We start from the raw sequence: 16,953 nt of genomic DNA, 5'->3' as shown, positions 1-16,953 counted from the left end.
ATAAACATATCCAGGTGTTAGAATGGCCAAGTCAAAGTCCAGACCTGAATCCAATCGAGAATCTGTGGAAAGAACTGAAAACTGCTGTTCACAAATGCTCTCCATCCAACTTCACTGAGCTCGAGCTGTTTTGCAAGGAGGAATGGGAAAAAATGTCAGTCTCTCGATGTGCAAAACTGATAGACATACCCCAAGCGACTTACAGCTGTAATCGCAGCAAAAGGTGGCGCTACAAAGTATTAACTTAAGGGGGCTGAATAATTTTGCACGCCCAATTTTTCAGTTTTTGATTTGTTAAAAAAGTTAGAAATATCCAATAAATGTCGTTCCACTTCATGATTGTGTCTTACTTGTTGTTGATTCTTCACAAAAAAATACAGTTTTATATCTTTGTTTGAAGCCTGAAATGTGGCAAAAGGTTGCAAAGTTCAAGGGGGCCGAATACTTTCGCAAGGCACTGTAAGTACTTTACACCACTGAAAGCGTCACCTGTGCAAAGGAGTACTAGCAGTAAATAAATGATTGTTGAATCATCTTTGACAGTTACACTGCAGCCTACGAGAGATGCATCTTCGAACATGTTTAATAAGAGTACAACGTCAGGCAGGACCATACAGCAGCAGGACAGAAGGATTGTGAACGAGCCCAACACGTACGACTACTGGTCCCTGAACACAGACCCATGGTTAACTGGGAAAAGAAAACAAAAATCCAAAGCTATGACATGATGCTTCAATAACTACAGAACTCCATGATTTCTTACAACAGTCAAACGTATGCAATCACAGCTGTAAGGACTAGAAAATAACATTGTATTGGAGGTTGGGTAAACTCTTGGAAAGCATATCAATTATTTACAAGGATGTGGCTTATCCAGCTAAAGCACATTTTGGGAACAGGCCATTCTGCCATTCTACACTTTGTTTCTTTATAAAGGCAGAATACAAGTGAAAGAAGAAGCAGATGACCCTGGTTAATGGCATTGGTCTGATTCTACTGAGCACGGTCTCGACTGAGCTAGATGATCTCATATTAAACAAAGGAAACATGTTGGCTCAGGGTTGTGGTTTGGTGCCAAACTGGAGAGCAAGCCTACTAGTATTACGAACAGATGCCTCGGAGTACAGTTGCCTAATCCAACACTAGTGCCTAGTACTTGATCAAATATAAGCCATGTTGTTTTGACAGTTTAATGAGCACTTCTAGCTGCACTGATTTATAGAACATCTGACAGTTAGGTACAGAGGACAAACACACCCAGACAGCTGTAGTCCTAACAAAACTTGAAATCACGGGGAAACATTTCAATAGGGGTCTGACCAGATGATAAACATTAATAAACCAGCTACTGACCTGATGAACACAACCCTGGCCTTCAGAGTAATACCATTAAAAAAACAGAACACTGGAGCTAGGGTAAACAGAGAAATATTAGAATGGCCCTTGTCGAGTCATGTTCTCTTACTGTATATTGTCGGTTTAACTAGTCAGTGGTGGCACCAACAATTTTTCACGGTCATTGTGTAGTGCTGCCTGTAATAATACAATATTTCTTGGGGATGCTAGGCTCTCGAGTGGGCTTCAGCACATTTCTTACCCCTCCCAGGAGACACCCATGACTACACTACTGAGGAGATAACTAGCATTGCATGATAAGTGTACCAGGGGGGGGGCCCAGGACCGAGTTTGGGAAACCCTGCACAGGCTAATGACAGGGGAAGTCAGATAAGACCGACAGTGAGCACACTGGGTTTACATTAACACAGATTCTGCTGTGTATAAGTTTGAGAAACCGTATGTATATGTTGGTCTGTGTCCTTCTGTGGTACTAAGGTATAGTACTGCTAACCACTCAGGCATATAGGTCTGGGGAACACAGAAATCCCTCGACAACTGGTGCCAAGTCCGTGCTCTAACCAAACAGCAACCATAAATTAACCAAGATAAAACTTTCCCTCTGGCCTTTTAAAATGGTAGAGACCGATCCCCATCCCACATTGCATAGCTTTCAATACGCCATTGTTGGATACCATTTACTTATGCATATCAATTGCTTACCCCAGTACATTTTCTGGGTATGGGTGGAGGGGAATTTAAGGTATCCTGCAATAATAAAAAAGGTCATGACGTATTTTTTAAAGGAACAAAGCTCAAAATCTGAAGAGGAACATGGGGGGAATATATTAACACCAGCCATATTGTTTCCTCTGCCAAGAGTATGGCAGAGGAACAGTCTCTCAAGTACATTAAAATCTCAAATCACATTAGCTCAACTCATTTTGAACAACTTATTATAAAGCGTTACGTACGCATGCTCAACACTGTCCACTTTGTCCTCTGACGAAATGACAAAGAAAAACGCACACATGCCCACCACATCCATCTGCAGAGAATCAGAGCCTTGGACTTGAGCCTTGTTCATAATGGCAGTTTGAAGTGACTCAAATCCATTTTGTTTTTTGCATATCTGATTTGAAAAGTTTTTTTTTCTAAAGTTTGAACAGCCCAAAAGCACAGGGAATCAGATATTTGAAAAGTTTTTTTTCTAAAAGTTTGAACAGCCCAAAAGCACAGGGAATCAGATATTTGAAAAGTTTTTTTTCTAAAGTTTGAACAGCCCAAAAGCACAGGGAATCAGATATTTGAAGCCACATTTCAAACCACCTTCATAGGTGGTTTGAAATCAACTACCAATCTGATTCCGGGCCATGCGACTTGTCTGAATGGTCAAATCTGATGTACTTGCCCTCGTTTTTATTATTATTATTTTTAACACTTATTTGGTATGTCTTGTTGCTTGCCAACTTTGACAAGAACATGTAGCTAACTAGCTTATTGGTTTACAAACAAATTAGTAAAATGTGCTAGAACGCTAAAGAGCTAGCTAGTTGACTGCTGGGGCTAGCCAAAAAGGACTCGTTTTGAAAGTTGGGTCATCTTATCCTTTGAGCTTTTAAAAAAAGTGTTCATGCACTGATTTTGAACATTCAAAGCGACTGGGAAATGTTCATGGCAGGCATGGGTGTCACCTTAGCTTGCTACACAACTTCTGAGTGACAGGAAGCAGGAGCACCACCAACAAAATCAGCCTACCCCACTGCTCACGCACCCGTTGTCATAGTAACAACTTGCGTAGCCATGTCAGCAAATGACTGCGGTCTGAACACACAAATCTGATTGGTCACTTGTAACTTGCTGTTTGGACAGTCCGTACTCCCAAAACGGATTTGAGCACTAAGGCCTGCAGTGTGAACAAGGCTTCATTCTTCTCTTATCTCAGTGGGATGAGGGTCCAAACAAGGTTAAGTTAGTAAAAACGAAATTCTGGAAACTTCAACATACAGTTATGTGGACCCATTTAAAAAATGTCAGACAAATCTTTAGTGTTAAATAAAAATGGCCCTCATTGCTGGGGTGGGAGAATGCTGGATTTGACCAATGAGGAACTATACAAATTAAGGAAATCAGAGAACTGGAAGCTGCATTCAAGCATGTTTTTAGCCAACCATGCAGTTTGTGTCAAATAAGAACATCAGTTTCTCAAATAAAATAATGCGGATGAATTCAGTGCTGTGTATAATGCAACTATTCAGCCAAATGCCAGATAGAGGACTTCTCTGCTTCAAGGCAGACATTTTGAATACACCTGGAAATTAAAAGGAGGAAAAACTAAGTGCAAAGCCATGAGACTGAACCACAATTCTAAACAATACAAAATTACCATTCATTTCAAAAGGACTTTTTGTCACATATGCTGGATAGGTGCAGGGAACAGTGTTGACCAGGGGCAGCCATATTAGTACTGCGTCCCTGGAGCAAGTGGGAGTTAAGTGCCTTGCTTAAGGGCACCGAGAGATTTTTCACCTCATGTGCTCAGTTATTTGAACCAGCAACCTTTGTTACTTGACCAACGCTCTAACCACTAGGCAACCTGCCACCTTTAGCAGTGGATTTGGTGGTACTGGGCTCCTCTCAACAGACATTCAATTCCTGGAGTTGCACATTACCAGGATCATGTCATTTGGCACCAAACTTTTTCAAACCTCTAGAATTGGTCAAGTAACATATTGGCAGTATATTTTATATATCAGACAGGAGAGCCACCCAGTCATTCAAACTGCAATGGAAAACACCCAAAGCAGTGTTTGGAAAAATCACTTGGCTCTTTTTGATGAAGTAATCGTGGCACTCCTTAACGTCAGTGGTTCATGTTTGCTCCACACTAAAATACAAGCAAGGCCTCTGCCGGCCAGGTCACTAGTCCTAGTGAAAAATTACATTTGGATGGATACTTGCGACAGCGACTTTACCGAGTGATGAGCAATGCGAGAGTGAATGTGTTGTGTGATTAGAGGTCAGTGGCCCTTCGTGATCTTGTTGGACGACGTCATGGACGAACTGGCAGAGGCTATGAAGAAGTTGTCCTTTTTGAGTTTGAGGTGTTCAGGGAGGTCCAGCTTTCTTTTGGCCTCCTCAATGTCATGGTTGATCGCTGCTATAAGGGCATCTGCAAACACAGAGAAGGGGTGAGAATGTGTGGCCTTAAGTCTGAGGATGGCTGTGTGTGTACAAGGATGGAGGAGCGTGCATGTGTGTGTGTGTGTACACCAGTACTCACTCTTACCAAGTGAGTCATAGCTCCTCTCTGGACGGATGTATCCCACCAGGACTACACTGAGGATCTGGCCATAGAAATCTTCTTTAAACGTGTGGATCACATGAGTCTCCTGTAATACACGTCAATCAATAAAATGTCAACAATCAACCACAAGACACAAACATAGGTAACACCTTATCCAAACCAGGGTGAAGTCTGGTTGATAGTGGTCGAGGGTCTAAAATGAAATATCCCAAATTTCAAATCAAAGTGGATTAGTCACATGCGCCGACTACAATAGGTGAAATGCTTACTTACAAGCCTGTAAACCAACAATGTTGTTTAAAAAAAAAAGAAATAGTAAGTAATTAAAGAACAGCAGTAAAATAAACAATAGCGAGACTATAGACAGGGGGGGTACCGGTACAGAGTCAATGTGTGGGGACACCGGTTAGTTGAGATTATATGTACATGTAGGTAGAGTTATTAAAGTGACTATGCATAGTCACTTTAATAAACAGAGTAGCAGTAGTGTAAAAGAGGGGAGGGGGGGCAATGCAAATAGTCTGGGTAGCCATTTGATTAGATGTTCAGGAGTCTTACGGCTTGGGGATAGAAGCCTCTTGGACCTAGACTTGGCGATCCGGTACCGCTTGCCGTGCAGTAGCAGAGAGAACAGTCTATGACTACGGTGGCTGGAGTCTTTGACAATTTTTAGGGCCTTCCTCTGACACCGCCTTGTAAGGAGTTCCTGCATGGCAGGAAGCTTGGCCCCAGTGATGTACTGGGCCGTACGCAGTTGCCATACCAGGCAGTGATGCAACCAGTCAGGATGCTCTCAATGGTGCAGCTGTATTCAAATACTGTTAGTATAACATGATCTGTTAGACACACTACAACAAAATGCACATAGCAAAATTTCTCATTTGAGAATTTCTCAATTCTATGGACAAGCAACACCTCAATAAATAGACATTCAATAGCAGTTAAACATAAAATCAGTATGGCACCAAGACAATCAAATATAATTAAAAACCGACGTCATTCACCACACAGTCAATAACAAATCAGTCGCAACCTTTAAAACAGGGTACACCCTTTTTTTTTTTTTTTTTAACAGTTCAGACCTCTGGTAGTTAAGTCTTACTACATTGCAGGGCCTATGCTTCTTACCTCAACGGAACTAGATGAACAAGCACAATCCTTGCGCTTGCCTTGAGTGCGTGCGCTTTTGGAGAGGGAGTTCCAATGCTAGAGTGGTCGGTATTTAGTGCAGTGGTGGGCAACGGAAAGCAAACTTTGCCAGATGACGTTTCTTCACAAGAGACTCCGAGGAAACCCTAGAATTTTCTTATACAGTGACTTCAGAAAGTATTCAAACCCCTTGACTTTTTCCACATTTTGTTATGTTAGTCTTATTTTAAAATGTAGTAAATATTATACCCCATAATGACAATTGATTTAAAAATACAATAATATCACATTTACATAAGTATTTCGACTCTTTCCTCAGTACTTTGTTGAATCACCATCGCCAGCAAGTACAGCATCAAGTCTTCTTGGGTATGACAAGCTTGGCACATCTGTATTTGAGGAGTTTCTCCCATTCTTCTCTGCAGATCCTCTCAAGCTATCAGGTTGGATGGGTAGCGTTTTTGCACAGTGAATCTGGTTCCTCCAGCGATGTTCGATCGGGTTCAAGTCAAGGCTCTGGCTGGGCCACGCAAGGACAGTGCCTTTTTAGGTGCCTTTTGGCAAACTCCAACCGAGCTGTCCTGTGCCTTTTACTGAGGACTTGCTTCCGCCTGGCTACTCTACCATAAAGGCCTGAATGGTGGAGTGTTGCAGAGGTGGTTGTCCTCCTGGAAGGTTCTGCAATCTCAACAGAGGAACTCTGGAGCGCTGTCAGAGTGACCATCGGCGCTGCAGACATTTTTTGGTTCCCATCTCCAGATCTGTGCCTTGACACAATCCTGTCTCAGAGCGCTACAGAAATTTCCTTTGACTTCATTGCTTGGTTTATTCTGATATGCACTGAACTGTGGGACCGTTATATAGACAGGTGTGCCTTTCCAAATCATGTCAAATCAATTGAATTTACCACAGGTGGACTCCAACCAAGTTGTCGAAACATCAAGGATGATCAATGGAAACAGGATGCACCGGAGCTCAATTTCAAGTCTCATAGCAAAGGGTCTGAGTAAGATATATATTTTTTTATTTTTAAATGTGCAAAAGTTTCTAAAAACCTGTTTTTTCTCTGTCATTATGGGGTATTGTGTGTAGATGAGGAATTGTATTTAAATCTACTTTAGAATAAGGCTGTAACGTAACAAAATGTGGAAAAAGGCTAGGGGGCTAAATACTTCCCGAATGCACTGTATTTTGGGTAGTTATCCAAGGTCGCCCTCTAAACTACTTTGGCACAATGTACCTGCCGCTTACGGAGGCGACTTGCTAGTATAAGGTTAGCTAGCTAGTAGTGTTGAATCTTCAGACAGGACCTAGAGAACTAGAATTGCCGGTATCTAGAGTCGCTCTCTGGTCTCAACAAATGTATACAATTAATATGCTACACACTAAAGACATTTGCATTACAGAAAACAGCTATTCCCACCCCACAGCTGGGTTTCTCTTGGTGGCAGACACCGAAGCAGAGGTCAATGAGCAGCTTTGCTTCATTTCCTGTACAATTGTAGGCGTGCACCAAAGACTTGATATGCTAACTCCAACCGTCTGTCTCGCTCAAGAGTCCAACACGTTCAGGAGTTCGGTTGAACCTCTCAGGTTGAGGGTCTTCTTAGGGGTGATAGGGTGTGGTTCGAGACGTCTTGATTCCCAACAACTCTAATGAGTTTACTTTCAAAAGTCTCTTCCTTGGTCAAAATGCACCCTGGACAGAAAACCAGTGGTCTATGAAGAGTTCTTGAGAAAACCTGACCATACTGGGTGACGTGGTCAGTGTCACCTCTAACAGGTTACCTATACCTTGTTGGTCAGGGGCCAGGGAACAGAAGTCTATTCAGATCAGATCCCATGGAACGTTGCTAGACATCGACCCATTTCGGCAACTGATCTCCCACAGTTTCAGACACAGGGCTCTACATTACGGGACATGCATAGAACCTGTCCTTTATCAGCCTATTGGTTCTGTCTACACCCATGCGACCATCTCATCATGGCGCTGGTGCAGGACCTGGGAGTGTTACTTCTGAGGGAGCACCAGTTGGTGGACCTCTGACTGGGGTGTGTGTCACTTAGTAGACTAGACCATCCTTGAGTTCCAACTTCTCAGAGGAACTGGGGTGAGAGTCAGTGGCTGGAGAGAACAGAAGTATTTAGATATTTTCCCCATAGGATTGGAGATCCTCACGCGAGGGTCGTGGGACATGCATATAGTGAAGGGATGCTCTCTGGAGGATCCCAAGTCTCAGCCACTCTACTGAAAAATATCTGTCTACACATCACTGCCAACGGTGATGGGAACTTTCATCCGCCCCAGACCTTGACGGACCGTCTACCTACAAATCGATCCCGCTCCAGAGTACAGGCCTCGGTGTAATGCTCATTCCTTTGACGAAGTGCGAATCCAACCATCACCCCTGGTGAGACAAAACCGTGATTCATCAGTGAAAAGCCCATTTTGCCAGTCCTGTCTGGTCCAGCGACGGTGGGTTTGTGCCTATAGGCGACGTTGTTGCCGGTGATGTCTGGTGAGGACCTGCCTTACAACAGGCCTACAAGCCCCCAGTCCAGCCTCTCTCAGCCTATTGTGGACAGTCTGATCACTGATGGAGGGATTGTGCGTTCCTGGTGTAACTCGGGCAGTTGTTGTTGCCATCCTGTACCTGTCTCGCAGGTGTGATGTTCGGATGTACGATCCTGTGCAGGTGTTGTTACACGTGGTCTGCCACTGCGAGTACGATCAGCTGTCTGTCCTGTCTCCCTGTAGCGCGGTCTTAGGCGTCTCATAGTATGGACATTGCAATGTATTGCCCTGGCCACATCTGCAGTCCTCATGCCTCCATACAGCCACACAGATGAGCAGGGACCCTGGTCATCTTTCTGTTGGTGTTTTTCCAGTCAGTAGAAAGGCCTCTTTAGTGTCCTAAGTTTTCATAACTGACGTTAATTGCCTGCCGTCCGTCTGTAAGTATTTAGTGTCTTGTTCATTAATTGTTCATGGTTCATTGAACAAGCTTGGGAAACAGTGTTTAAACCCTTTATAATGAAGATCTGTAGGTGTGTACTCATTCCCAATTCAAATACCTTTAGAATAACCTCAGCCATTATCAGACACACTACAACAAAATGAACACAGCAATAGACAAACATAATCCTATCAGTATGGCACTAAGTCAACCAATAGACTTAGAGCTCACCCCAAACTACTTCGACACACGGTACTCACAATACAAATGTCTCTGCCGCTTACGGAGTTGACTTGCTAGTATAAGGTTATCTGGCTTGGGTTAACTAGTTAGAAGCCAATATTAGCTAGTAGCGTCGCATCTTCATACAGGACCCAGAGGAAACTCTAGAATTGCTAGAGTCGCTATCTGGAAGAGGGGATGTGATGGTATGGGGGTGCTTTGATGGTGATACTGATTTACTTCGAATTCAAGGCACAATAAACCTACGTGGCTACCACAGCATTCTGCAGCCATTCGCCATCCCATCTGGTTTGTGCTTAGTGGGACTATCATTTGTTTTTCAATAGGACAATGAACCAAAACACACTTCCAGGCTGTGTAAGGGCTTTTTGACAAAGGAGGAGAGCGGTAAAGTACTGCATCAGATGACCTGGCCTCCACAATCACCCAACCTCAACCCAAATGAGATGGTTAGGAATGAGTTGGACCGCAGAGTGAAGGAAAAGCAGCTAACAAGTGATCAGCATGTGGGAACTCCTTCAAGACTGTTGGAAAAGCTTTTCTCGTGAAGTTGGCAGAGAATGCCAAGAGATTGCAAAGCTGTTATCAAGGTAAAGGGTGGCTACTTTGAAGAATCTCAAATATATTTTGATTTGCTTAAAACTTGTTCGCTTACTACATGATTCAATATGTGTTATTTCATAGTTTGTGTCTTCACTATTACTCTACAATGTAGAAAATAGTAAAATAAAACCCCTTGCATGAGTACCTGTGTCCAAACATGACTGGTACTGTAAATACAAATATATATATATATTCTAAACTTAAGTTCAAAAAATACAATTTGTTCTGCAATTTTGAGAGTCCAAAAAGGTGTGGAGACCAACATTTATTTTTTTATTCATTTTTCAGACTTATTTTGGAAGAAATAGGGAATTATTTGAGAAGTGCAGGGGTGCCAATATATTTTGCCACAACTATATTGGCCTATATACCTTTATAACCTATATGGGTGGGCGAGCTGGACTTGCCATGGATTTCTTGGCGTTGTTGTAGTAAGGGTTACAGCCGATGCTCATCACCATCTTGTGGATGTCTCCGTTGTCCACGCACGCCCAGCCATAGTAGATTCCTGTGCTGATGTCGCCAGGCAGGAGCTCCACCACAGAGTCTGTGAAGTTGGCTGATCAGAAGAGACATTCAAATGACATTACAGGGCTTGACATTAATTTTTTCAGCCACTTGTCCTTCAGACAAAGTCAGTAACACCATGAGCCAAAATGGTGAAGTACATAGGAGGGATGTGAAATTATTTTCGGTCCCGTTCTGTGAGCTTGTGTGGCTATCACTTCGCAGCTTAGCCGTTGTTTCACCTAGACGTTTCCACTTCACATTAACAGCACTTACGTCAGCACTTTGACTGAGGCAGCTCTAGCAGAGCAGAAATTTGACTGACTTGTTGCAAAGGTGGCATCCTATGACGGTGCAACGTTCAATAGGATGCCATGTTCAAAGTCACTTAGCTCTTCAGTACGACCATTCTACTGCCAATGTCTGTCTATGGAGATTGCACAGCGGTGTGCAAGATTTTATACACCTGTCAACAACAGGTGCAGCTGAAATAGCAGAATCCCCTAATTTGAAGGTGTCCTCATCCTCTTGGTCATGTAGTGAACCTTTAACATCATGTCAAATGTTTCAGGCATATCCACTAGCTAGCTAGTAAAATAGTACAACATGGCTAGGCAAGGTAACTTATCTAGTTCGTTCATTAAGTGTGAATGCCCCAGAAGCCGGTGTTGAGGATATATTGGCACGTTTGCCATGATGGCTTCTCGGGAATTATCCCTTTTATAATACGGGTTAGCAACATATTCAAATATGATTGACGTATTGTAATCAAAAGCTACATTTTGGTTATTTTATTCATACAATGTCATCCTTCCACAATATATAGCCGACACAAATCTAGGGTTGCTTCCCAAGCCGGCTGGTCGTTCGTTCTGTCGGTTGAGAGACGCGACCCAGTCGTCCAGTCTGTTTTTCCATTGCCATATTGTCTGGAAACGTTCTTATCACTTGCTTGCTAGCTATACACTACAGTAGTAGCTGCATTTGTTAAAACGGTTTTCTAGTGACATTTACCAACGAGGCACGATTTCGCCAGGCATAGAAAAAAAATGCTCTCTCGTTAGGACGCTGTTGTTTAGAAGAGCTAGCAAACTACAGGGTGACCAGACGTCCCCGTTTTTGGTGGCCTGTCCCCGGAAATGTCCCCGTTTTTAACTGTGCGTTAAAAACAGACCGCAAAGTGAAATATTTTACTTGGCAAGAAAGACCGGGCAGCAGAGCCTACGGGTTGATGTCTCAATCGCGTTGTGCTTGTTTAGGCCAACAGAGGGGGCTGCTCGCTATAGCAACTTCATTCACTCTTCTTCTACTAACTACTTGCTCGCGATAGTTTTAGAGAAAACTGCTGTGGAAAACTCAGCCAGAAGCTAGCAAGTATCAAGTGAATCCACAACATCACCACCAACGTCTTTTCAAGCCAGGTACGTTACAATCGTTTGAGATACTAGCTAGTGATGTTATGTCACAATTTATTATCTAGATAGATGATCTGCTCTATAAGGTTATGCTAGCTAACGTTAGCTATGTAGACTAAGTTGGTTAGCTAGCTACTGTTATGGTAGCTAGGTTAAAAAACGTTCACATGTAAACATGCAGTGGACGGGCTATTTTTAAAATATGATTATATTAAATGAATGCACAATTATGATAATATTTTTGTAGATTACAATTTTAATGGTTTGGCATTATGTGAAAATATACGAAGAAGAGTGAAGGAGACAGGAGGAAAGGTATGATTACAGAGCCTGCCAATTTATCATTCCAAACAATGTTTTTCAGATAAAATACAAAAATGAGGCAAGCAATGGGAATCTGTTAACCAAAGTATTTTATCTAATAGTATGCTATTTATTAATACAGATTAGAGAGGAAGGAGAAGGAAAAATTAATGGAGTAAAAAGAGTGAAGCAAGGAGAGTGTAGAAGAGTGAGGTGGAAAGGTGAAGAGAAGGAAAGGAAGGTAGACGAGTGAAGAAAAGAGGAGAATAAAAAGTTGAGTAAGAAGAGTGACAAAAGGAGAGTGAAGAGCAGACAGAGGAGATACAATGACTCTTTCCAAGAAACGGAAATGCACTCTTTCTTATGAAAAACAGAGAATTTCCATCTATAAACTCAGGTCAAGACAATCGAATGGTTCACTGCACCCTTTGTAATTCCTCTCTTTCAATTGGCAGCCGGAGAAGAACGGCAGTGGTAGAACATCAGCAGACGAAAAAGCATAAAGGCTCTGAGGGCCTGTGTTAGTATTCCCTCTGGCTGAGACGCAAAGAAAGTTCAAGGAGAGGGGCTACAAGAATGATCAGATTAATATTGCCATTGAGAAAATTCAAAACAAAACATTACCTTTTTCAAGGTCAGTCTCGCAAAAAGACACATTCTTGAGTTCTAACTACCCGCTATTCAAAGTGCTCTGAACAAATTAAGGGAATTGTTCAAACATTGGCACATCCTAAAATCCGATGATAGTCTCGGTAATGTGTTTTCGGACCTTCCCTTGGTCGTATTCTCGCCGGGCAGAAATCTCAGAGACCAATTGGTAAACTCTGATTTACCACCCCAAGATATTCCTGAACAACGTCTATTTGCGCCCCTACTGGATGGAAATTACAACTGTAATGGCTGTGCTCAATGCAATGGCACTTATACATGTAGATCCTTCAAACACCCACAAACAGGGAAATCGATCCCAATAAAAGGTGTTATTACGTGCTCCACTAAGGCAGTTATTTATCTTATAACTTGTCCTTGTGGTAAAAATTATGTAGGTAAAACAAAGCGCAAATTAAAAGAACGTATCTCAGAGCATCGTAGCGCCATTAAGTGTAAAAACTTTACTTATCCAGTTGCGGCCCACTTCTTGGAGGCAGGCCACTCGATTTCGTCTCTGCGTTATATCGGCATCGAACATGTCACCCTCCCTAGGAGACGGGGTGACCTTGATAATTTATTGTTAAAACGAGAGGCTGCCTGGATCTTTAATTTAAAGACCCTTGCGCCCTTCGGTCTCAACGTAGACTTTGATCTGAAGCCATTCTTGTGATTATTGTGACTTTGCCATTGTAATTGTTTGTAAACTTGTGTAGTCAAATTAATCTATGATCGTATGCTATCCATTTGTTGTTTGTATGCTGTTCTTTGTATGACATTTTAATATTTGATTATTAACCAATGATATTAGGCCACTCTTGGCCATGATTACAGACACCTTTGTCTTTTGACACTATATAAACGAGTCATCCCGCAGTGTTTGTGATTATACCCTGATGAAGACAGCTTGGCTGTCGAAACGTTGGTAATTAAATTTTTGTATCTGAGCTCCTAGAGTGTTCGGCTCTCTTTTATTTTCAAGTTTTCTACTCCGCTAGCCAGCACCTCGTCTTAATAGGTGTGCGTTTCTTTTTCTTCTAGTATGCCCTCTGTCACCACATTCTTCAAGAAGATAGAGCCTTCCCAATAAGAATATGGTTTAGCTGTGCAGTAGGGTGTCTTTGCATACCACACTATGCGACACAATCATACTTACAGATCTATGGACTGCACAACACAACTGACACAAAAGCTTTATGAGCCAAAGTTTACATGTGCTAGGACAAAATGTGACACCAGTGACACAGGACCTAGACCAGGTTGAATTTGTGTCCCTGTCCATTGATGCGCCAATCATGGACATGTTAAGCTGCTGCCTATAGTAGTCAGATATTGTAAGATATGATGGCAGCACAACTGTGGAAACAAAACTGCTTGATTTTGTTGAATTGAAAGGAGAAACAGCAGAGGAGATTGCAGCTGAGGTCCTGGCTGTCATCCAAAAATTTAACCCGGAAAACAGTCGTGGCATTCTCTGCCGACAACAAATACCAACTTTGGAGGACTGAATAGGCTGGGGAGGGTCAATGTCCATACCAAAGTTAAAAATGCTCTGCAGTGGGAGGTGGCTTAGGTTGTCCTGCCCACATTCATATCACAGTCAGAACAGCTTTGGATATTATGTTGAGTACCTGTTCAATGATATTTGGATATGTTCATATTTTCATCATCAGAGTAGAAAGACTGAAGGACTTTTGTGAGTTTTTTTGGCCAGGAGTACCATGACATTTTAGGACACAGCAATGTTCGCTGGCTGTCCATACTCCCTGTTCTAGAAAGAGTGCTGAAAATGTATGTGCCATTGAAATCGTTTTTTATTTCTGAATACAAATGCCCTGTTGTCCTGCGAACAATGTTCGAAGATCCACTGACTGAACTTTGGCTGGCCTTTGTCAATGGAAACCTGACCGTATTCAGTGACACGATCAAGATGCTTAAAGGCCAGGGCCGCTGTGCTGTGGAGTCCGCTGCAATTCTGAGAAACTTTGAGGCAAAGTTGACTGCAAGACGTGACGACAACTTCATTACAGTTTTGGTCAGAGGACTTCTGAGAGAGCTAGAGGAAAATGGAGCCATGTCTAAAGAGAGCTTTCTCAAAACATCCCAATCATTCTTCACTATGGCTGTGAACTACTTGCAAGCATGGGGAAAGCACACAAATAATCTAAAAGATTTACATTGTCTCCTTTTAAAAAGTCAACCTCTGCGTTAAGAGATCCAGAAGGTACACTGCAGGAAAAATATCCCAATGTGACCATCAATGAGGATGCATTGTGTGACGAGGTTACTGGTCTACAAGAGTTCCTAAAGGGGGGAATCGCTTGAAGAATGGAAAACATCCGAGACACCGCTTAGTCAGAGGGAGTACGGTGGTTACCCACTTCAAAGCGAGTGACATCCCACACACTAACCTAGCTAGATTAGCGTCTGTTGTCATGTGCTTACCTGGAAGTAATGCACCAGTCGAGAGAGTTCTCCCAAATGAATGATATGGACAGCAGCAAGAAATAGGTTCACTGTTCCTACCATCAAGGCCATGCTTATTGTGAAGACAAACTTCAACCTCCCCTGCCAGGAGTTCATGGAGAAGCTGGCCAAAGACAGAGCAATCCTGAAGAAAATACATTCTTCTGAGAAATAGAGATCAGGTTGGTATAAGTATATTATGTAGTTACCAATCTCATCAGCATCTTATTTCTTTATTAAGTATTTCACATACTCGTGTGTTTTTTCAATTTTGCTCATGTTCTATTCTGCTCTTATTCTAGCAGGACCACTGAATGGCTGTCCAGATCAGACAGTTCTGTCTTGTCTGTAGTGTTTCTGTAATATAGTTGTCCTCCCTGTCTGTCACAGTGTGCCTGTTAGACTAAATACATAAAACCGTAATTTGACCCCTTTTTTATGTCATAGATAATAACATTGGATATTTTAATTATATATTGACTACCAAACCGGAAATGTCGCGGGTTTTCAATTCAGAAATCTGTCCACCTTAAACTAACATGGCTAACACAATAAACGTCTAACTGAAGCTGGAAATCATACAAACTAGCTGCACTTTGTTTAAAAAAAATGGACATTTTGTATATAGATCCATAAAAATGAACTGATTCGTGATTTCGACTGACTGAAACGCAGCCTGACTCGCTCGTCCCGACCCCATTCACATTCATTACAATGGGACAGTTGGAGACCGAATTTGAATATTGAAACAATGTTGCAAATGTCAGACAGACAGTAAGGTTGATACAAATCGCCGCTGTTGAAAACTAAATGCTAGTCTAAAAGAAATGTGATAATGTCTAGATGTGCTTTCTATAGTGGAGACCAAGTTTATAACTTCCCTGCATGGGTCGATAATCCAGGCTGTATCACAACTGGCCGTGATTGGGAGTCCACAGGGCGGCGCACAATTTGCCCAGCGTCGTCTGGGTTTGGCTGGTGAAGGCGTCATTGTTAATAAGTAGTAGTTCTTAAAACACTTACCTAGTTAAAATGTTATATTAAATAAATATTTAAAAAATAAAAGGACAGTGGATTGCGCAGTCAGATGGAACAGAGTAAATAGGCATTTTAACGTCATAGATTTAGCCAGTGGTCATTTGTGGAACAGACACCGGCTGGAACGCGCTTTTAACCAATCAGCATTAGATCCACCCGTTGTATAGCTGTAGTTATGTTTCGCGCATGGATTTGTTTTACTGTTTCCTTTAAATTATTTTCAGTCATAACAAAGATAGCCAGCTAAAATACTAAATTAACTAGCTAGCTAAAGTGTTAGCGCGATACAAGGCCTATATAATCTCTAACTAGCTGCCAACAGCAGTAACGTTAGCTATCTAAGCAGTGAAGTCAAATCATAATTATCAAACCACATGCCGGTGAAGCATACCGTTAACACAAACATATCTAGATGATACCGTTAGCTACGTTTAACATTACCTGTGAGAATTCCTAGTTCTTTGCTTCCTCGTCCGAATCCTCGAACGACTTCCCCCCGGCAGAAATACGGAAGATTTTTCATGTCTGCTCTTTTCCAACTGGAGACGACTTTCAACAAACGTTAGCTAAATTGTTAACGAGCTGTGTAGTTAGTTACCTAATCAAGCCTAGTCTCTAAAAAGCGTGCTGTAACGTTAGCTAACTCGACACACACTGGTGAGGATGACCTCGAAACGAAAGACAACTAGCTAGCGAACCACTGACAACCGCAGGAAGAGATTATTCCCACAAGGACCACAGTTCGTATTTTATTGCTTATTGACCGGCGAAAATTACAGAACAATTCATTTATCTAAACTAGCTAGGTAACGTTAGTTTGAGATGCTTTGGTCAAGTACCTAGCTAAGTGGGCCTATTTCAATTTGTAATTGAGGTCGACGCTGCTCAGTGTTTTTCTAAATTAACCTATGTGAATGAAGTCGACGATGCTCAGTGGTTTGCTGCAATCTGGTCTCAGAGCATCTAGTATTATTCTGTACGT

At 42.1% G+C, this 16,953-nt stretch overlaps 1 protein-coding gene across 1 annotated transcript; it reads right to left on the bottom strand.

Moving 5' to 3' along the window:
• Positions 1-567: 567 nt before the first annotated feature.
• On the bottom strand, positions 568-16,932 carry LOC110535787 (riboflavin kinase). Its single transcript, XM_021621050.2, has 4 exons — positions 16,413-16,932; positions 10,002-10,153; positions 4,625-4,727; positions 568-4,507 (listed from the first exon to the last, which is right to left on the bottom strand). The coding sequence occupies exons 1-4, from the start codon at positions 16,492-16,494 to the stop codon at positions 4,356-4,358; spliced, it is 489 nt and encodes a 162-aa protein (XP_021476725.1). The 5' UTR covers positions 16,495-16,932; the 3' UTR covers positions 568-4,355.
• Between the last annotated feature and the right edge of the window lie 21 nt (positions 16,933-16,953).

Source organism: Oncorhynchus mykiss, chromosome 11 (genome assembly GCF_013265735.2).
Source record: "Oncorhynchus mykiss isolate Arlee chromosome 11, USDA_OmykA_1.1, whole genome shotgun sequence".
In the NCBI taxonomy this organism is placed as follows: Eukaryota; Metazoa; Chordata; class Actinopteri; order Salmoniformes; family Salmonidae; genus Oncorhynchus; species Oncorhynchus mykiss.
The sequence above is the reverse complement of the archived record's forward strand: the minus strand, read 5'-3'. Positions and strand labels throughout refer to the sequence as shown.